Genomic DNA, 21,683 nt, shown 5'->3' with positions numbered 1-21,683 from the left:
CTTACAATTATTATTTCATTTGATCTTCATAGCAAGCCTGGGAAGTAGGTGCTATTATTATCCCCATTTTGCAGTTGAAGAATCTGAGTCTAAAAGAGGTTGTGACTTGCCCAGGGTGACACATCTAGTAAGTGTCTGAGGCTAAATTTGAACTCTGGTTTTCCAGACCCAATGCCCTATTCATTGTGCCATTTAGCTGTCCCAACATGGAGTGGGAGGGACAAAGGGAGAGAGAGAGGAAGAGAGAGAGAGAGAGAGAGAGAGAGAGAGAGAGAGAGAGAGAATCAGAAAGCAGAAACTACCTCAAGTTAATGGGTTTTTGAGAACATTCAGAGGTCTCCTATCACACAATCCTAGTCTATTAGGAACCCTATTGCCTCCTTTTTCTGTTTTGCAATCTTGTGGGTTGGCATGAATCCTTTATTTCAGCATTCTCTTTTAGTTATACACAAAATCTAACCCATAATACATATATATGCATACATGTATACACATATATAATATATAACATGAATAAATGCATGCATATCATATGCAAAATAAAACCAAAGCTGGTAGTTTGGGGGAAGGGTACTTGCAGTTAGGAGGATCAGAAAGAGTTTCATGAAATATGTGATGCCTGAGCTGAACTTTAAAAAAAATGGATTCTAAGAAACAAGGATGGGTAGCACAGAGTGGCATTCCAGGCATGGATGGTGGCCAGTGCAAAGCCATGGAAATTGGATTGTCCTATTTGAGAAACAGCAAGAAAACCTGATAGGCTGGACCAGGTAGTATGTGAAGAGGAGCAAGATATAGTGGCACTGGAAAGGCAGGTTGGATCCAGGTCAAGTGTTTTAAATGTCAAACAGATGAATATAAATTTGATCCTAGCAGCCACTGAAGTTTATTAAATAGAAAAGTGGCATGGTTAGGCGTGAGTGTCAGGAAAATCATTTTGGCAGCTATGGAGGAATGGATTAGGGTAGGAAAGGACTTGGGGCAGGTAGAATAATTAACAGTATTGCAATAGTCCAGGCAAGAGTACACAAGGGCCTGAACTAAGGCCATGGCTGGGGGAGAGAGGCAGAAGTAGAAATATCTGGCAACTGACTGGATACATGAAAAAAAGAGATAGTGAGGAGTAAAGGATAACAATAAGGCTGTGAACTTGAGAGGGGGCAGCAAAAGAGGAATCCGGAAATGTCAGTGCAGAACAAGAAATACCTCTGACTTGCCACCAAAAAACAACATGACAGAGAAATGAAAGAAGGTATGGCCATGGCTGGAAAAGATGGTCAAAGAAGCCAGTTCTCTGAAAGTGCCTGAAGATAGAAGAAGTATGAGAGGAAAGGGTCTGAAACAAAAGGAAATGTTTCAGTTATGGAACCAGAATTCCAGAGGGCACAGTGAAAGGGCTGTGCAGAACTGGAGAGAAAGAAGAGAGGGAGTAGAGTTAAAGAGAACTAGGAAAAGAATAAGGGAAGCAACGGTTAGAAGGTGGACTATTTTGCATTTAGGCATCTGATAATTTAATATCACAGGGATTGAGAGAATAATAGATGGGGTGAGAGTTGTTAATCATTGACTTTGGTCACACCTATCTACTTGCTGCTGAATGGAATTGGAGGAAATTAGGAAACTGTCCTGAGTCCACTACAAATGTATTTTATCTCATCTCAACTGGTCCCTCAGTGCAGAAAAGCCATCCTTTTATATTTTCCTAACTGATTTCCTCTCCCACTTATGGCAACAACCATTCCAAACCTTTCCATCCCTCCTCAAGCCTCTCACTGCACACCCTCACCTCACCTTCTCTGCTGAAAACCTCAGCTTATAAAAATGTGTGCCAACATGTCCCCTCCTCTTAATTTCACATCAGCCAAATCTCTTCCCTTTTATATCCTCTGTCATCTCTGTCTCACAAGAAAAGGTGGCTCTTTTTCTTGCCAAGGCAAACCCTTCTACATCAATGCTTGATTCCATCCCTGTCCCTATCACATATTGTCTAGCATATTTCCCATCTCTATTACCTCCTCTCTCTCTCTCTTCTTTCCTTCCCCTCCTTCTCCCCCTAACTACTGGATCATCTCCCAATACTTACAAACACATCCATGTCTCTTCTCTAGCCTTAAAAAATTTTAACTTAATCCAATTATCCCTGCTAACTATTATCCTATATCTCTCCCTCTTTTAAGATAAACTCTTTTAAAAAGCCACAACTGGGTATTTGCTTCTACTCCTGCTATTTTCACTTTCTTCTAAACCTTCTACAATCTACAATCTGTCTTCTAACCTTACCACTTCACTGAAATTGCTCTCTCCAAAGTTACTAAAGATCTCTTAATTGCCAAATCTAATGGCCTTTTCTCAGTCTTCATCTTTTGTTTTTGGAGGCAATCAGGGTCACACAATTAGTAAGTATCTGTGGCCTATTTGAACTCAGGTCCTCCTGACTCCAGGGCTGATGCTTTATCCACTGTGCCACCTAGCTGCCCCCAATCTTCATCTTTCTTAATCTCTCTACCTCTTTTAACAGTTAATCACCTCCTGAATACTATCTTCTTTTTAAGATGTTTGGGACACTGCTCACTCCTAGTTCTCCTATCTGTCTGAAAAGCTTCTTCTCATTTTCCTTCAATGCATCTTCATCCATGTCATGCCCATTAACCATGTGCATCCCAAAGTTCTATCCTGTGCACTTTTCTCTTATACCTCAATACTATCTCACATAGCTCTTATCAGCTTTCACGGGTTTAATTATAATCTACATACAGATGATTTTCAAAGCTTTATATCCATCTCTGTCTTCCTTCTGAGCTCTATTCCCACAACAACTATTTTTTAGACATCTTGAATATGGAGATCCTTTAGACAAACTCATCATTTCCAGATGAGAATTCATTCTCTTTCCCCTCAAATCCTCTACTTTTCTAGACTTCCCTATTTATGGAACTGTTGAGGGCACCACCATCCTCCCAGTTACACAGGCTTAAATACCTGGTTTTATCCTCCATTCCTCATTCTCATCCCACATATCCATACTATTATAAAGATTTGTCATTTTTACCTTCTCTACTTTTCTTATATATCCCTTTCTCTCAATTTACATAGCTATCAGTCCTGTGTAGTACCTCATCCCCTCATGCTTGGACTATTGTAATAACCCTCTGGTTATTCTCCATACCCCAGATCTCTCCCCACTTCAATCTATCATCCAGTCAGCTGCATCAATGGAGGTTCAACTTGAGCCTTCACTACCCAGATCCATCAAGTCTCAGGAATAGCTTTCTAGATTTTCAGGCAAAGAACTAATCTAGCCCACGTGGTAGGGAAGGAGGAACTCTGGTAGATAGTGATCCTATCACAACTGATCATCCCCAACCCTAGCCCCAACAGCTTTAGGGTTCCCTCCCACCATGAAGGCCTCCAGAGGCTGGGGCCATGCCAAACAGGCTGGAATCTGTCCTTCAGAAATTTTAACTTATTGTCCTTAGTTCTGTCTTCCAGAAGCTAATTCTAGTCTCTCTGCTATGATAGCCTAACTATCATGTTCTATTCTACCCCCTCTATCCCTCACTTTGGTTTTTTTCTCCAGGCTAAATTTTCCCAAAATTTATAAAGTTCCTTTCATTGGTCTTTGTATGACATAGTTTCAAGGCATCTTGAAATCTTGGTCCCTCTCAATGATTCTTGCCTAAATCTTCCACTTTGTTCTGTCTCCTTTGTTTTGCTGTACAAGTTCAATTGCCTTCCTATACCCTTCTTTTCTAAACCACCAAAGAAACCCTGTCCTTCTCCTCTGAGAATCAGGGACCATTGCATCACCTTCCACCTTAACTTGTGTATTATTTCCCTTGCCCAGATTAGACTATACTAGAAAGGACTTTCATGAGTTAATAGAGAGCAGTCATAGTCAGTCAACAAATATTTATTCTGATTGCCTTCTATGCTCAGTCAATAGGCATTGTATTGGTGGAGGTTGGAAAAGAGTATTCAGTCCCTTCCCCCAACAAGCTTTATCTGGCAGGGGGATATGACATGGTGCAAGTTTGACTGTGATTACAACATAAGAGAAGCATAAATAATTGGTAAAACAAATTGAAAGAAGGTGGGAATGTACTTCTAATTAGGATGATCAAGAGTAGCTTCATTGAGGAGATGACATTTGAAGAATGGGTAGGATTTCTGTAGATATTGTGGAGATTAGGGGAGAAGATATGCCATGAACTGAACACCATGAACTGTAGTGGGGCAAAGCAGAGGATCATAGTTTCAGAGGATGAAGCAATATTAGAGGTTATCTAGTCCACTTTCCCTGCTTCAAAAATGAATAAAGTGAATATCTGAATAGTAAAGTGCCCAAGATGGTACCACAAGGCAGGTATGATAATTTGGGGAGATGGGAGTGGAGAGGAGAGATTTGAAACATCTGCCAGACTGGAAGGGTCTTGATTTTATGTGAATGGACCTTTTTTAAACCCTTAAGAAACCAGAAAGCTATGCCAGGAAGCTTACATCAATCGAGGCTCAACTTAAGCTTTAGTCCCCAGTACCTATCAAGTCCTAGGGATGGTTTCAGGGCCTTTCAAACAAAGAACTAACCTAAGCCATGTGGGAGGCAGAGGGGAAACCCCAGTAGCTAGCAATCCTCTCACAATCTGGCATCTCCCACCCTGTCACAGGATTTGAATCCAGATCCTGAGGCTCCAATCATATTACTCTTTCTACTGTGCCATGCTGCCTTCCATGTTTGGGGAAGGGTGAGTTGTCCAAGTTGTCTGGAACATGCATTACATGTGGGGAAGCTGTAGGAGATGTCAGGAACAGTAATTCGGGGCTAGATTATAGAAGACCTTGAATGCCAGGCTAAGGAGTGTCAACTTTATTCAATATTCAATCAACAAACATTTATTAGGTACCTAATACATGCCAAGTACTGGTTTTAAGTGCTAGGAACACAAAGATGATTATTAAATAGACCCCAGCCTAAAAGAGTTTACATTCTATTGAAAAAAACACACACCTGTATATTCAAGATATATACAAGGTAATTTGGGTGGGGAGGCATCAGAAAAAAAGATCAGAAAAGGTTTCATGTAGAAGATGATGATTGAGCTGAGCTTTGAAGTAGCAATTCCCAAAAGGTAGAGAGGAAGAAGGACATTCTAAACATTGGAGAGAGCCTGAAAAAGCATAAGGACCAGAAACAATGTGAAGTCAATTAGGCGTTTCACTTTATTTGCCACATCAATACAGCTAGGACCTGATTAGTATGAATAAAGTTATAATTATGTAAATTATGGTCATGGGTTTCAGCCCAATGGAAATATGCAGTGTGAATGCAAACTCTGCAATCACTTCATCTATTATTTGTGCTAATCAAGACCTAGCTGCAATCCCAAGCCATTCTTGGGACCTGAGAGAAACATTTGTTGCTTTCGTTATAAAATCAAGCACAAATTCCCATTGGATTTCCTGGTGACAGCAGGAAGATTTCTCAGCACTTTGTTTTTCAGTCAGCTTCCCTGATGTTTCCTTGAGGTTTTGCACATCAGTTCCCATAGACAGCCCTCCAGTAATCACCTAGCAATTGAACTGTTCAGTGAGAAACAGCTTTCTGTATCACTTTCCTCCAGACTATTGTCTCTCTACAACATAATCCTGAGATGGAATCAGGTACTTCAAAAATAGTTGTCACCTCACTTGCCAAGCCAGACTTATGGTCAGACAGTAAAAGTCCTGCATTTTTATGTGTGATATTTGCAATCAAATTCAACAAACATTTATTAAGCACTTGCTTCTAAAAAGCCTTCTGCTAGGCACAAGAGAGATACAAGGTTTAGATAAATTCTATTGAGGTTCATGGTTGGGGAAATGTGATAAATGCACAAATAATTACACTTCCTTCAACACATATCAGGCATCCATAATTTCCTCAGTGCAGGCAATCCCTCCACCAGTGCAGGTTGGAACAATCCCTCCCCACCTCACCCTGCTCCCATAGATCTTAGTAAATGGTCTTCCTAAATTGTTATGACCAAAAAGCTTATGATTATTAATAAAAACCAGACTATTAATCTGGCTATATTTCGGTCGGTGGACAGGCACTAAGGGAACCCAGGGGCGCAAGCCTCTAAACAGGAGCTACAGAACCTATAAAAAGATAGAGCAGAACAACAGTTTCCAATAGTATCAGGCATTCATCTAATTTTCCTATGTTTACACCAGTATTTGACTTATGGATTTCACACTCTTACAGAGGAAGTGTACCTTTCTTTATGATGTTTGACTTTTTAGATTTTTTAAATTACAAACTACAAGGTGCACAGAACCTGGAACTACAGAAAGTAGGTTCTAGTTTTTAAAATCCAAGGTCAGCCCATAATCAGTTGTATGATCTGATATACAGGCTACCCAAATAACTTCACCTCTCTACAGTTTCCTTTCCTTATTTGCAAAATAAACAGGTTGGATTAAATAATCCCCAAGGTCCCTTCCATCCTCATTTTTCTGGGATATTGTTTCTGGGAAGTATTTTCTCAACATTTTGTTAAAGCCAGCAACAAAAGGAAAAGTGAGCCCTTATAACTCAGTTTGGAAATGATGGAATAAATTGAGGTCCAGAGAGGATACTTAACTTGCTTGGAATGACACAGTGCTAGAGGTTAGAATACCTTACGTTATCCAAGAACTCGGATACCAATCCCTACCTCCTTGCCTTGCCTTTACGAAGTAAAACGGGGAGGCTCCCAGCTAGGTGGGACATATTACCGAAGCTTTAGCTTGAAGACTTCCAGCAGGGACTAGAGGGTAATTATCGTTTCCCTCCTTACAAAAACTAACAAGTCGTTTCTAAAACAATCAATGGAAGCTTTAATGAACTAAACCATAGGAGCCAGAGCAGTGTGAGGTGGGTAGCAAATTTAATGTTTGTTTGTTTGGTTGGTTTTTTTAATCAGCATGGTCTGTGCCTGAGACAGAAAAAAAAAATGTAACCATGTAAGCAAGTACTTTTGTGCAGAGAAGAGCCGCCTGCTATCTGTCATTTTCACTCTGTCTCAGCCCTTCTGGGGGAAGACGTAGATTCCCACTTCTGACTTGACCTGGCCGCAGTTGGACAAGACGCATCTTCCCAGGAAAACAAGAATTCCGAGTCATGGTACTTCCAGCTTGGCAACTCTTTGAAAAATCCCTATCCCTCATTCCTCTGCCCCCTACCCCCAAATAAAATCTCACTCAGGAGCAAAAGTTTCAAGGTGGTAACTGAAGGAGAACAGTAGTACTGACTAGCTGGTTCTCAGAGCTTTTGTCCTCAAAGTTTTCAGCAATGACCAAAGAGGCAAGGGAAGAGATGAAGGAAGGTACAGCCCTGAGACTGTTCATTTGGAAATAAAGCAGAGTTCACCGATGGTAGTGGCAATGCACACCTAGATGTGGTCTATGCAGTTCTGCAATTTCTGTGCAGTACAGAGGGGGTGGAAAGCAAGGTCTGGGTTAAGAGTCTACTTGAGCGGAGGGGGAAAAGGCAAACCGCAGAGTAGCTGTCCAGCCTTGTTCTGCCTTGAAGCTTATGAGCCTTCCCTTACCCTCTCTTTACACTTCACCTTCTCTGACCCAAAGCGTCTCATTGGCTGGACCCGAGAATCCTGGGCTCCCCGTAGCTGACGGTGTGAGAGAACCCATGGTGTCTCCGTGCAGGGAGCAAAGGAGGAATCATTGTGGCGAGAACAAAGTGAAGGCAGATCTATATGCGTTGGCTGGGGGGGGCGGGGCGGGGAATTGGAAGCAAGGGTTAAGAGTTTGTGTATAGAGGAGGAAATGGAATGTCTTCCCTCAAAATGAGTTGTTTGGGTTTTGTTGTGTGTGTGTTGTTGGGTTTCTTTGGGGGGGGGGTGTTGGTTTTGGGGGGGTTACCTCTATTTCGGTCGGTGGACAGGCACTAAGGGAACCCAAGGGCGCAAAAGTTGAGTTTGAGGGACGGATGCAGCAAATGCTTTAAGTATGCTGGAGTAGCATTCTTGGGCAGGTCCAACCAGACCGTCTCCTCAGCGCTGAGTCGGAGAAATCAACTTTTCGTGCGCCCCCACCTCTTCCGCCGCCTCACAGGACCACAGTCGCGAGTGGGCACGCTGGAGGCCCGTCCACAGGTTGGACGCGCTTCGTCCTGCGGCGCCGCCGCCACCAGCGTTTCCAACAGAACATCTTCTTGAGTTCGCAGCGGAAGCTGTCGTGGAGCCAGGCGTAGAGGAAGGCGTTGGTGCAGGCAGATGTCATGGCGAGCCAGTGGCACAGCAGCTGCAGCAGGTTGAAGTAGCGCTTGTCGATGAGGCTGATGTCCAGGTCTTTGACCAGGTTAAAGATGTGCAGGGGGAGCCAGCACGCCCCAAAGGCGGCCACCACAAGCACGAGCAGGCGAAAGGTTTTGCGCCTCCGGGCGCGGTCCCACTCAGCCTGCTGCTGAGACGTGGCGTTGCCCGGGAGCACGCGGTTGCGGAGGCGCACGGAGATGCGCAGGTAGGACACGGAGATGACCCCCAGGGGCAGCACGTAGGTGAGCAGCAGGGTGCTGTAGGCGTAGGCCAGCCGGTCCCGCTCGCGGTGAAACCAAAACTCCTCGCAGATGGCGAAGTGCAGCTCGGGGAAGTCAGCGTGGTAGGTGTGGAGGAGCGCGGGAGCGGCCAGGGCGCAGCTCAGCAGCCAGATGGCCGCCAACACGCCGGCGCAGGCAGGGACACTGAGGCGGCGGCGACGCAGCGGGTGGGCAGTGGCGTGGTAGCGGTCCACCGCGATGACCGTCAGGGTGAACACAGACACCGATACGGTCACAGGCTGCATGAGGAACACGAAGTAGCACAGGAAGCGGCCGTACACCCAGCCCCGCGGCTCGAAGGTGTACGCCAGGGTCAGGGGCACGCAGGTGGCGCACATTAGGATGTCCGAGAAGGCCAGGTTGCCCACGAGAAAGTTGGTCACATTGTGCATACGCCTGGTCCGGCAGATGACATAGATAAGAAGGTAGTTGCCCACGACCCCAACAGACACCACGAGTGAGTAGCCAGGGATGATGAGAGGTTTGAAAGACTGCACGAACTGCAGCCCCGCGAACGGCGGGCTGGCATTGCGCGGGTGCAGGGCGGACAGTAGACTCTGCGAAGTCAGATTATCCAGGGTCATCTTGTCCACCACCTGCGCTCCGCACCCTCTACGCGCCCACGTCTAAACTCCAGGCAGCGCAGCGCGGGAAAGCTACTTACTCCCTGCCAAAAGACTTGGACCTACGAACCCGCTGACAGTCCTGATCCTCCGGCATCTCCTCGGAAGTCGGCAGCCAGAGAACCCAAGCGTCCGCCGAGGATGCGGGGACCACCCCGAATAACCGACTCACGCTAGAGGTGACCGAATGTGAGAGTGAGGAAAGCGTCGGCTCTCCAGTGACTGACTCCGCATTTGGATAGGGAGGGAGGCGTGGGGACGGAACTTGAAGTTAGCTAGTCCCCAGTTGGCTGCCCAGTACTTAACGTATCTCCTTACGTAGCTGTGATTTTAAGCGATTAAGTTATTCCTCGCACGGTTCATTGCCTCACCCTCACCCTCAGGAGCCCTGCTTTTTCTGTTTATATAGGAAGAGGGAGGACCTAAGCGCACAGTCCAAGCACTAAGTTTGGGGGGGAGTCCTGCCCAATGGGAGCGAAAGAACCAAGAAGACCACGTGACCAGCTGTCCCTGCTCCTTACCTCCGCAGAAATCCAATGAGAACATAGCTTTCAGCCACTAGAGGGGACTCGCTCTCTTGGTGCTGTGGTGATCGGATGGATTTGGACGGTATTAGGGTTAAAGCCGGTTTGGTCGGGGGACTGGGGGGGGGGGGCAGTTGTAATACCATGTTGCTAGACTGTCGTTCACATGAATAAAGAGAAAGGGAGAGAGAAAGAGAGTGCCGGAGAGGAAGAGAGAGGGGGCATAATCTGGGCTCCCAGGCAGCTGGCAATCTGGATGTTTAAATATTCTGAGAACTCTAATATATCATCAAATGAACATCGGCTTTGGGGTGGGGAGGTACAAGCATGTGCTCAGAATGATTGGGAAAATAGAGCCTGGAAACAGAAAATAGACTAAAGAAACAGTTGGTGCTACAAGCCAGTCTCTTAACTGGTGTCATTACCCAGTCACAGTTCCTGTGGCTTTTTCCTATAATCAGTGGGTCAGTTCAACTGAAACTTTTATTTTTCCAAAGAAACACATTTTCCCCCAGTCTTGGCACATCCATCGGAGGTCAACATATAGCTGAGTTAAGTGAGACCTAGGAGTCAGAAATGTCAGGGGAAATTAGACAAACTTGCTCATTTAAAAGAGTCTCCTTCTGTGCCATCTTCTTTGAAGTATCCGACCTCCCTCTATAACAAGAAAGAAGGTGAGTGAGTGGCATGTGTGGGGATTCCTAAGGGTTCCTTCATAGCACAGCCCCAAAACATTAATCCATGTTTATCTTACTAATTCAAGTGAATTTTTCTTTGCGTGGCACAGTGGATAAAGCACCCACCCTGGATTCAGGAGGTCTTGAGTTCAAATTCGGACTCAGACACTTGACACTAGTTGTGTGACCCTGGGCAAGTCACTTAACCCAATTGCCTCGCCAAAAAAAAATTAAAAATAAACAAAAATAACAAGGTAAAAAAGCCTTTTATTGCTATTACATCTGCCATTCTCAAGGTACGAAATGATTAAGATTCTTGGATTGAGGGTCCAAAGATCTTATTGAGATCCTATCTCTGATACTTAACTAGCTCTGTGACTTTAGGTAAGCTACTTTTCCCATCTCCGAATCTTTGCTTCCTTCCTGCAAAATGAAGCAATTAGATCAGATGAGTTTGAAGGTGCCTTTCACCTCTGATTCTGTGAGCCTATGATTTTTGGACTCTGAACTTTAGGCAAGGTCTGGGAAAGTAGGGTCTGAAGGGTTTTGATATTTGTTGTTGTTTTAAGCTGCATTTCCTCCTGCAGTCCTCCTCTCTTGTGCTTCTGGCTCTAGCTGCTTTATCCTAACTGTCAAAATGACACTTTCTTTTTTATCTTTGGACCTGTCTTTCAAGTTCAATATGAAGCTTGGGGTTATGCAAGCCCCAGCTCATCTGGGTTCAAAGAAGTAATAATAGTATTTTGCCAAACTGCTATTAGGTATTCTGCTCTGCAGGCTTTCTGTGAATCTGACAGCCTCAGAAATATCAATAGGCAGCCAGAAATTGCCTAAAAATGCTTTCATTCTATCTGCATCTTATTGGAGTCTGCTCTCCAAAATAGTGACAGCAAGGAAGATCGTTTAACTAGAACTCACTACAACTATAAGCTTAGTGCCCAGTGTGGGAGAATAGTCTGACTGTACTCTTCCCTGGTCCAACTGCCTCTTGGAATCCCTAGATTCCTTCAAAACTCAGTTCAAGTTCACCTTCATATGTCTTTCCTTATCTCTGCCCAGCTACCTCTGTGTGCACTCTTTCCCCAAACTACCTTGGATCCACATTGTATTAATTCTATCTGTACTTATTTATGTACATGATATTTCCATCATGAGAATATAAGCTTCTTGAGGGCAGGCACTGTTTCACTTGTCATTTAGCATCTGCAGCATTAGCACAGTGCCTACCACATGGTAGGCACTTAGTCCATGTTGGTTGACTGAAGATCAAAGAGAGAAGCCAGCAGGTTCCCTGAGCTCTCCTAAATTTCCCTCAGAAACAACATTAAATCAAACCTCTAAACAGATTCTGGAGCTACAGAACCTACAAAAAGATGGAGTGAACAATGTTCTAGCTTAAGATAACCTAGAAGAACTTGAGGAAAGGTCTGTCTCACTTAGGTAAAAGGAGAGTGCAGCCTAGCACAGAGGGTGTCTGGACAAACCAGAGGAAGGCTCTTAGCCACAGCACAAATAAGCAGTTGAGGCTCCTCGGTCTTGGCTCAGCTGGCTAGTGTCACAGAAGGACGATTGTGAGGCCCCCAGCTTCAATGCAGAAGGCAGACTGCCAGCTGCAGTATCACCTACACAACAGGTGCAACTAGGCCTGGCCAACCCCATTGCAGTGAGCAAGCCTCGGGCCACTGAGGCCTCAGAGCAGAAAGGCAGTGATAAGTCCCCTACCCCCCATCAAAAGAAGCTTGGAACAGTGCCCCCTGTGCCTCAGGAGCAGAGCCCAACTTTTAAAGGCACAGAATAGGCTAAAATAAAGGTAAGAAACAGAAAAGAACCCTCACTGTTGAAAACTACTATGGCAACAGGGAAGACCAAAATACAAACTCAGAAGAGGACAATAAAATCAAAATATCTACATGCAAAACCTCAAAGGGGAAGATGAATTGGTCTCAAGACCAAAAAGCCCTGTTGGAAGAGCTCAAAAAGGAGTTTATAAATCAGAGAAATAGAAGAAAAATTGGGGAAAGAACTAAGTTATACAAGAGAGAGTCAGTAGCTTGAAAAAAGGATAAAAATTGGTTAAGGAAAACAATTCCTTAAAAAATACAATTGGCCAAATGGAAAATGAGGTTCAAAAACTGACTGGGGAAAATAATTCCTTAAGAATAGAATTGGAGGGGCAGCTAGGTTGCGCAGTGGATAAAGCACTGGCCCTGGATTCAGGAGGACCTGAATTCAAATCTGACCTCAGACACTTGACACTTACTAGCTGTGTGATCTTGGGCAAGTCACTTAACCCTCACTGCCCAGCAAAAAAAGAAAGAAAAAGAAAAGAAGAGTAGAAGAATAGAATTGGAGGGGCAGCTAGGTGGAGCAGTGGATAAAGCACCGGCCCTGGAGTCGGGAGGACCTGAGTTCAAATGTGACCTCAGACACTTGACACTTACTAGCTGTGTGACCCTGGACAAGTCACTTAACCCCAGTTGCCTCACCCAAAAAAAAAAAAGAATAGAATTGGGCAGATGGAAGCTAATGACTCAAAGAGACATCAGAAGCCATAAAGCAGAATCAAAAGAAAGTTAAAATTTTTTTAATGTAAAATACCTCCTTAGGAAAACAAAAGACCTGAAAAATAGATCCAGGCAGGAGAGTTGAAGAATTATTGGACTCACTGAGACCCATAATCAAAAAGAGACTCTACAGCCTATTTCAGGAAATTATCAAAGAGAACTGTCCCAATGTCTTAGAACCAGAGGAAAAAATTGCCATTGAAAAAAATCCACTGATCACTTCCTGAAAGAGACCCCAAAAGGAAAACCCTAAGGAATATTATAGCCAGATCCCAGAATTAGGTGAAAAAGAAAATACTGCAAGCAGCCAGAAAGAAACAATTTAAATATCAAGGAGCCACAATCAGAAGTACATAGGACCTGGAAACTTTAACCTAAAAAAGATCTGAAGGTTTGTAATATGATATTCCAGAGGCGAAAGACACTTGGATTGCAACTAAAAACCCATTACCCTGTAAAATCAAGCATGATCTTTCAGGGGAAAAGATGGACCTTCAATGAAATAGGGGACTTTAAAATTTTTCCTGATGAAAAGTCCAGAACTGAACAGAAAATTCAGTCTTCAAATACAAGACTCAAAGGAAGCATAAAAGGGTAAAATGGGGGAAAAAACATGTAATTCAATAAGGTAAAATGTTCACATCCCTGAAGATACTTGTAACTCTTAAGAACTGTATCAGTATTAAGGCAGATAGAAGGAGTATGCATAGACAGAGTGTATGGGTGCAAATTGATTTTGATGTGATGATATAAAAAAATTTAAGGGGTGACAAAAAGGATTATACTAGGGGAAGAGGAAAGAGGAGGCAGAATGAAGAGGGAAAAAAGGAGGGGTGAGCATTGTTTTAACCATGTTTGTTGACTGATGCAGCTCTTGGTGTGTCATTTTTATTAAGAAAAATTGCTGATAACAATAGTTGATGTTACTGTAGCTTAGAAGCTTTGCAAAGCTCTTTACATACATTATCTTATTTGATCCTCACCACAAGCCCATGAGGTGAGCACAATTATCTCTAGGGCTCAAAGAGATTACATAATTGCTCAGGGTAAAGCAGCTAGAGAGAATCTGAGGTGGGATGCAAATGTAGGTCTTCAGGCGTGCAAGTTCATCATTCTATTATTCTCTGTCTCTTTGTCTTTCTGTCTCTATCTCTCCCTCTTTCTCTTTCCTCTGCTTCTCCTCATCCAGAAAATAGGATTTCAGGACATCTCTTCAAATATATGAATAACTGAAGGGGTCTCATATGGGATAATTTAGGTTTGTAATGTTTAGAGCAACAGGGGACTTAATTATTTTTTTGGATTTTTTTTTAAATCTTTCAATTTCTTGGAAATTCAGAGTTAAAGGATGAGCACACACACACACACACAAATACACACAATCACACTAGCATTTACTCAGGAGAAAGCCAAAAGCCTCACACACCTTTACTAGATTTTCTCCCCTCTTTAATTCTAGTAACTTCAGTTTTCTGTTTTAGCACCCACTGTATCTTTTAATTAGCAAAATAGTCAGCATCCCCAAAATCTGAATGGAGTTGTACCTATTAAAGCTAAAACTTCAATAAGACTTTTGGGATATCCTGTAACATGGAAGATGCCCTCTTCACTCTCATCCCAGATTAATGGAATTGATAGCCAGTGTTAGCTTCAACTGAAAATTTCTAAAGAGAAATATCCTAGCAAAATTATCTGTACATAATGCCCTAGTACAGTTAGCCACATAAAAAAGGCTTTGCTATAATAATACAGACACATAGACTCTGGGCTAGGTGGCCTGGGAATTGAAGGTCTGTATGCTGGCATACCCTGTCATTGGGTATGTGCTGAGTGGGGTTAGGTCCAGTTCCCTGCTGTGTGCACAGGGAACGTAACTTGTTTTGGAAAATTCTGCTGGTTGTCACATCTATAAGACATCGTCCTCACTCTTTTTTTTTTGGTGAGGCAATTGGGGTTAAGTTACTTGCCCAGGGTCACACAGCTAGTCTGAGTCAAGTGTCTGAGGCTGGATTTGAACACAGGTCCTCCTGAATCCAGGGCTGGTGCTCTATCTACTGTGCCACCTAGCTTCCTGTCCTCACTATTTAGACCTGTCTATTGGTCACCCAACTAAGGTACTGTTTAGCCCCAACAGGGCAGAACTAGGATGAATAGGAGGAAGTTAAAGAGAGAAAAGTTAAAGAGAGAAAAATTGGGGTTCAATATAAGGAAGAATTTTTAAGGAATTAGATTTAAGAAGCTGGGTTGCTTTCAGAAGAAGTGAGCTTCTAGGCACCAGAGGTATTCAATCAGAGATTGGATTACCATCTATTGGGAATGTTACAAAGGGATTTCTGCTTCAGATTGGTATCAGATTGGAAGTCCCTTGGACTAAGGTCCCTTACAACTCTCAGGTTCTAGCATTCACTTGATTACAGAATACTATGAAACCAGTGACTATCTCTCTTCCTAGTCCCCTGGAGATAGCCAGGATGGTTTATGTGAGGGGTTACTTGAACCCAGGTTTTCATTATTCCAAGAATGGTCCTCTGTGCATCTCTCTTGTAGGATAGGAGTACAGTAATCCCTCCCTTACCTCCCTCTCAATGTTGTAAGGAAAGGGTTTTGTCGACTCAGAAGTGTCATTGTTGCCACTGAAACTATAATTCTGAAGCTTTGTATGCTGAAACTATAATTTTGGTATATCTCAAATAAGATCATGCATATAAAGTTCTCTGCAAATGTGAGCTGTTATTACTATTATCCTTATTATTTCTGCAGGGAAGTAATAGGGAATGAAAGTTAATAGTCAATTCAGGATTGAAATTATTGATATGCAGCTTATTTAGGCATTTTCTGAGATGATTCATCCTTGTTTTTAACAAGGAACAAGAGATATGTGATCATAGTGTGTGGGCCTGATGAAGCCTATGAATCCTCACACTTTTAGTCTGAGCTATTATTTAAGTATTTATTTGATCACCCACAGTGTGCTAGGCACCAAATAAAAATCTACAATATACAATACACACACTACACAACACAGTTTTCTAGAGGCATAACACCCTAAGACATTACCCATGCAATACATCAAATTAGGTATGGCAAAGCAAAGAGTGCCAGCCTTGGAATGCGAAGATAAGGCTGTAGAACCATTACAGATAGGGGAATTATTCTTTCAGTAAAGCTGAGGATTGAACTGAACAATACTCATTCCAGAGAATTACAAGACTGATCACAAAATGGAATCAGATGGTGCAGTGAAAAGACTTGGTCAGAAAATCTGGAGTCAAGTCTAAATTTCATCACCTACCTAGCAGGTAAGCTTGGAAAAAGTTCTCCAACCTTTTGGGGCCTCAGCTACTCCATCCATGAACTAAGGAAAGGGGCCAAGGTGGCGATAATACATTCACTATCTGATTTACAAGGTTTTCCAGTGAGGAAAATGTTTTGTAGACTGACAGACACTATACAAACCTGACAACATTATTGCAGGAATAATAATAATATATACTGAGGAGGCTTTCCATGAGCCTACATCCTAATATTTTTATTCAACTACCAAGAAACAACTAGGTTATTCACCAGTGAAATAGTCTGCAGGAAAATAAAAATGAAAAACAATAGCAACATGTCAATTTATCCAAAATCCTTTCTAGCTGAATTCCAAAGGACAAAATAAGAAGGGCTAATGATAATGATGATATAAATGCTGAAACTAATTGGCATTTTGGGAGATTGAACGTGGGAACTTGGTTACATTAGCAGAAAAAACCCTAAAAAATTCAGAAATGTGATGGCAAATTAACCTGAGCATTTCTGATAGCTGTATTTTCAATAAACCATTGTCAATATATAATAGTAGCAGCATGATAGCTATGATCTATAGATTAGCTCCTAATTGGGATAAGTGATTTCATTGGTATAAGGACTTCCCTCATGAGGAAACTCTTCTAATGCAACTTATTTGTCCTAGAGAGGTGCCTTGGGCACTGAGAGGGGAAGTTACTTGGCCAGGGTCACACGGGAAGGCTTTGAACTCACAAATCATTGTTTTAATGCCAGCTTTGTAGCCACTATGCCTCTGGTGCTAATTAAAACATTGATAAGGAAGACTACAAATCTCAAGTCAATTTAGCTAGTGGTTGGTGCAATGTCTAAGGTGGGGCTGACTATTCTCAAGTTTCTTCTGGTTCTAAAATTCTATAATTGCAAAGCCGAATTCCTTTTATTGCCATAGTCTTTCTGGCAGGAGGGAAACAAGGTTTTTTGGGGGGGTTTTGGTACTGTTTTACTTGGAATTTCTAATATTAACAAGGCTTATTTGTTCATGTTCTCTGTTGTCACTAGACTTCCCTGATGACCTTTCTATGTATTTCTGTGGTATCATACCATTAAACCTCTGTTTGAGGAAATGATCTTAAAGCCATCTATGGCAAATAATCCCAGTTTTTGTTTTGGCTGAATTACTAATGTTCAAATATTATAAATGTAAATAATGCAAATAACCATAAAATGACATATATATGTACATACACATATACTCATATACATTCCTTACAAAATTGTACTTAGAAAAATGTTCCATCTTAATAGTGTTTAAAGACATATTTTGCTAAATTGTTGCTCGATGTAGCTTGTTTAAAAAAATCCATAATGGTAAAGCATAGCTATTCATTGACTAAGCAGGAAAGAAAGGTATGCTTGTGGCAATCAGAAAATTTCAGGGTCTTTCAATTTATGTGAAAATGGATCTGTGGAAATATTTAAGCATTCTTAAGATACAAAGTTGGAGTTGAAATATGATATCATACCAATTCTAGTGTCAGCATAATATAATACTCTATTGCCTACTGAGTGTCTATGATATCCCTGTTCAGTTCCAAAACATTTCAACCTTATCTCAGGTGTAGATGTGATAAGAAGCAATATGGAATATTAAAGTAAGAATACATGGATTTTAGTATCACCCTCATGTGAATTTCAATTCTGCTTACCATGGAATACTTTTTTACATTCTGATCTGAATTTGTACCAGTATCTGAATTAAGAACACATTTCATGCAATTGTGTAACAGAAATGTTTTAGATTTGAATAAATTTGTTTCTAAATACCCTTTTCAGATTGTCTATCATGCCTACAATCTAAAATATTCCAGTTTAATACAAGGACTTTGTTTCTGTATGTACTTATTTGTACATATTCCCTCAAGTGCTGTTGATGGGCCATCTGTTTCAGCACTATGGAAACATCCATCAAGCATGACAAGTTAATTCATGCTATCAGGAGAAGTCAGTACAGAATCCAACCCCTAATTACCTAAACCCTAGTTTGTCTGGTTTCACTCTAGTTTCAAGACAGGTGTTCCTGAGAACCATTAGGGAAAGTATTTTTAAATGCTTTTCATCTGTTAAGCCAACCAGTAAAGGAGACAAGATTAACTAGAAGTAGCTACCTCCCCTCAACACCTTCCCCTCCCCTCCCCCCCAAAAATCCATGCATATATGCAAGGAGGAAACGGTCTGGCTTTGAGGCATCCAAAACATTTAAGTTGCTAACTGAACTGCTGAAACCATAAGAAACTTGCACTCATTTGGGGTGGGCAGTACAACTTCATGCTATTATTGTTGGGTTTTAGTATACACTCCTTTCATATTCATATCCAGAAGGAACTCAGAGGTGCAGCTGATTATTAGGTCTACCATTATTATTGTAAAATAATCTGATCTCCTATATCTAGAATCATCCAAAAAGTATCTTTCCTAACCCCCTTTCATCTATTTACTTTCCTTCCTTTCCCAAGCCTCTGGAGAAAACACTAGAGAATAAAGATAAGTGCCTGGTGCCAGCCAAATCCTGAATACTGATCTCTGGTTTCAACTACCAGACAAGCCCTGAATACTGACCTCTACTGTCCCCTGCTGTTATCATTACTATTTCTGATCTTGAAAGTCCCCTTTTTTCTTCCACAGAGTAGCATTTGATGATGAGAGGCAGGAGAGTTAATATTCTACCATCTGCTGACAGTTTTGTAATCTGCTAAATGGCTTCAAAATAATCTAATTAGTCTTGTATTTTTTAGCTCCATTCAGGAGCTGATGTGACAGGTCGTATCTTATACTCTATATTAATCCACAAATCTCTTACCCCCAAAGCACTTTCACAGCTAGTCTATCAAATTTGAGTATATGTTTGAAAGCTAGTATTTTTAGGCTAGTTGGTTTTCCAGGTCTACAATCAGTCTACTCTACAAGTTAGGATAAGTTTTATTTAGGCTATATCACTGTTCAGTATTTTTAGCTTGTTTATTTGGCCTTCAGGGGAATTGAGTATTTGATCTCCACAGTCTGTGTGTGGCAGTGGATTTTTCTGTTTTGATCTTGAGTAAATGTCTTGTATTAGTTCATGTTGTAGAGCTAAAACACAGAAGTTCACTATATTCCAAATTTGTCTGGACAGAGTCAATACCGAATGTCAGACAGCAGACTTTGACCTATTGCAGTGATGTAGAGAGAATATTATTGTACACATCATATACTTTGTGTGTATATATCAAATCAATTGACATGTATCTAGTTCTCATTATGTGTAAGGCACCATATGTCTACATATGATAGGCCTTTATTTGTCTGTATAAAGTGTTTTGCTCCACATAAGTAATCGACACCTTTTCTTCCTCTCTCATTACTGACTAATTTTGGTTCTTCCCAATACTTCTTTGGAATGGGAGGGAGTTAGTAAAGAGAATGAGACTTTTTATCTCTCTGGTTTCATTGTAATTTCTTTTTATTTTGTTTTTTTTTTCGGGGCAGTGAGGGTTAAGTGACTTGCCCAAGGTCACACAGCTAATAAGTGTCAAGTGTCTGAAGTTGGATTTGAACTCAGGTCCTCCTGAATCCAGAGCTGGTGCTTTATCCACTGTGCCACCTAGCTGCCCCCTTTTATTGTAATTTTTAAAGTAGAATGCTAAGTGATTTAAAAGCAAAAACCTCTTTAGTATACAAAAGACTGATTCTCCGAAGCTGTATGCTTTAAAAAATTCTGATTTTCTAGGAATCACTGAAAATACATAAGTTCACAATGACTAATTGATTTGCAATTATTTCTCAGCAGGGTGCTATTGCAAATCACCTCCCATTCAGCCCTTAGGAAGATATCAAGAAACCTTACCATCAATAAACTTCTATTTAAATACTATTTCCATCCGATGCCCCCTTTCTTTGAATTTCATTATTTGTCAGCCGCCATGGAAATGAACAGAAAAACTCAGATAATAAGTTACTTTTTCTGAAGTGGAGGAGTGGCATGTGCCTGTTCTTTTGGGGGGATCATGAAGAAAAGAAGAAACAAGCACTTTGCCTCTTCCATGATGTTTCAAAACAGTAGCACACAGACCCCAAAAAACCACACAACACTGAAAGTCAACGTTTAGACAGGACAGATATATGAACAATACAAGCAATCCTCTGTTTTTCTTTCCTTGGCATTAGCATTACTCTGGCCTTTCAAAGGGAAGGAAATTCTTCAAAGCAAATGTCTCCTAGACAACAATACTGACAGCCATGTTCTGTGCATAGGGTGAAATCTTCCAGGGCCAAGAGAATAGCACTCTCTGCAACATCTCATGGAAGCTGTAATGGAGCCAGCCATAGGTGAAAAGGTAGTAGCAGGCAGAGCAAACCAACTCAAATACATAGGGGTCAAAGGAATCAGAATTGAAATTCCACAGCAGGTTAAAAATATGCAGAGACAACCAGCAGACAGCAAATATTATAACCACAACCACTAACAAGCAGAAGGTACTATGGCACTATGCCCTGTCCCAATCAGCTTAGCTTTGGGTAACACAGCCTGACACAACCCATTTCTGAAGCTTGAATGAGATTCATATGTAGGACATCAGGATGACCAGCAAAGGGAGTAGGCAAATGACCAGTAGCATAAACCAGTAACAAAGACCCCAGTCATAGACTTGGTGCTGACATTCCTGGCAACCCCTCACAGAGCCTCATCCCATAAGACTTCAGCTCCACCCGGTATGCACTGTGGCAGACATGCAGATAATGCCCAGATAGCTAATATCACATGGGCACTAAGGCACAGGGGAAAAAATGTCAGTAAATTGGGTGCACCAGCATGAAGCAGGAGTCCCCAGTGATGGTAGTCAGGATAAATATATAAAAATATCTGCTGGTTACAGAAAGAAAATCAAATGGCACACCCAGCCAACTTTCTCATCACCTAGCATAAACTAAGGTCAAGGGCATGCATGCAACACACAAGTACATCAGAGAAAGCCAGATTACTGATGAGAAAGCTGGTCACATTGTGCATCTTGTACACCTGTGCAGTCACCTATATGAGGAAACAGTTGCCCACCAGTCCCACCAGCATCACCATAACATACAAAAACAGGATCATCCCATTTAGCTGTTATACCAGCTGTAGGCACTGGAATGAATGAGGGTTCCCACTCCTGGCCCGAACTTCTAGATGTCCCATTGCTAGAGGCTCCTGTTGTGCTCTGGTAGGCATTTCCTGACATCTGCAGCCAATGGTGTTGACCAGGGCCTGCAGGGCTTTAAGTGGATCCTGAGTCTGTGGATACTTGTCTGAAGAGAAAAAAGTGAGGTCAGACCTGTGTGTATATTAATGAATAGAGAAGATGCTTCCATACTTCCACACCCAAATCCCGAAATTTGTATATGCATCTGTACATTATATATACCTATTACATATATGT

The 21,683-nt window shown here is 41.9% G+C and overlaps 1 protein-coding gene and 1 pseudogene across 1 annotated transcript; both read right to left on the bottom strand.

Annotated features, from left to right (window-relative positions):
- Positions 1-4,868: 4,868 nt before the first annotated feature.
- On the bottom strand, positions 4,869-9,513 carry LOC122742371 (prolactin-releasing peptide receptor-like). The gene has a single exon (XM_043986579.1). It carries the CDS (start codon positions 9,154-9,156, stop codon positions 8,083-8,085), a length of 1,074 nt encoding a protein of 357 aa, XP_043842514.1. The 5' UTR covers positions 9,157-9,513; the 3' UTR covers positions 4,869-8,082.
- A 10,967-nt stretch (positions 9,514-20,480) lies between these two features.
- On the bottom strand, positions 20,481-21,475 carry LOC122738338 (annotated as a pseudogene).
- Between the last annotated feature and the right edge of the window lie 208 nt (positions 21,476-21,683).

This window comes from Dromiciops gliroides, chromosome 2, assembly GCF_019393635.1.
Source record: "Dromiciops gliroides isolate mDroGli1 chromosome 2, mDroGli1.pri, whole genome shotgun sequence".
NCBI classification, from domain to species: domain Eukaryota; kingdom Metazoa; phylum Chordata; class Mammalia; order Microbiotheria; family Microbiotheriidae; genus Dromiciops; species Dromiciops gliroides.
The sequence above is the reverse complement of the archived record's forward strand: the minus strand, read 5'-3'. Positions and strand labels throughout refer to the sequence as shown.

Bases quoted from the DNA above. Each gene is read 5' to 3' on its own strand.
- LOC122742371 (XM_043986579.1), bottom strand. From the start codon at position 9,156: ATGACCCTGGATAATCTGACTTCGCAGAGTCTACTGTCCGCCCTGCAC.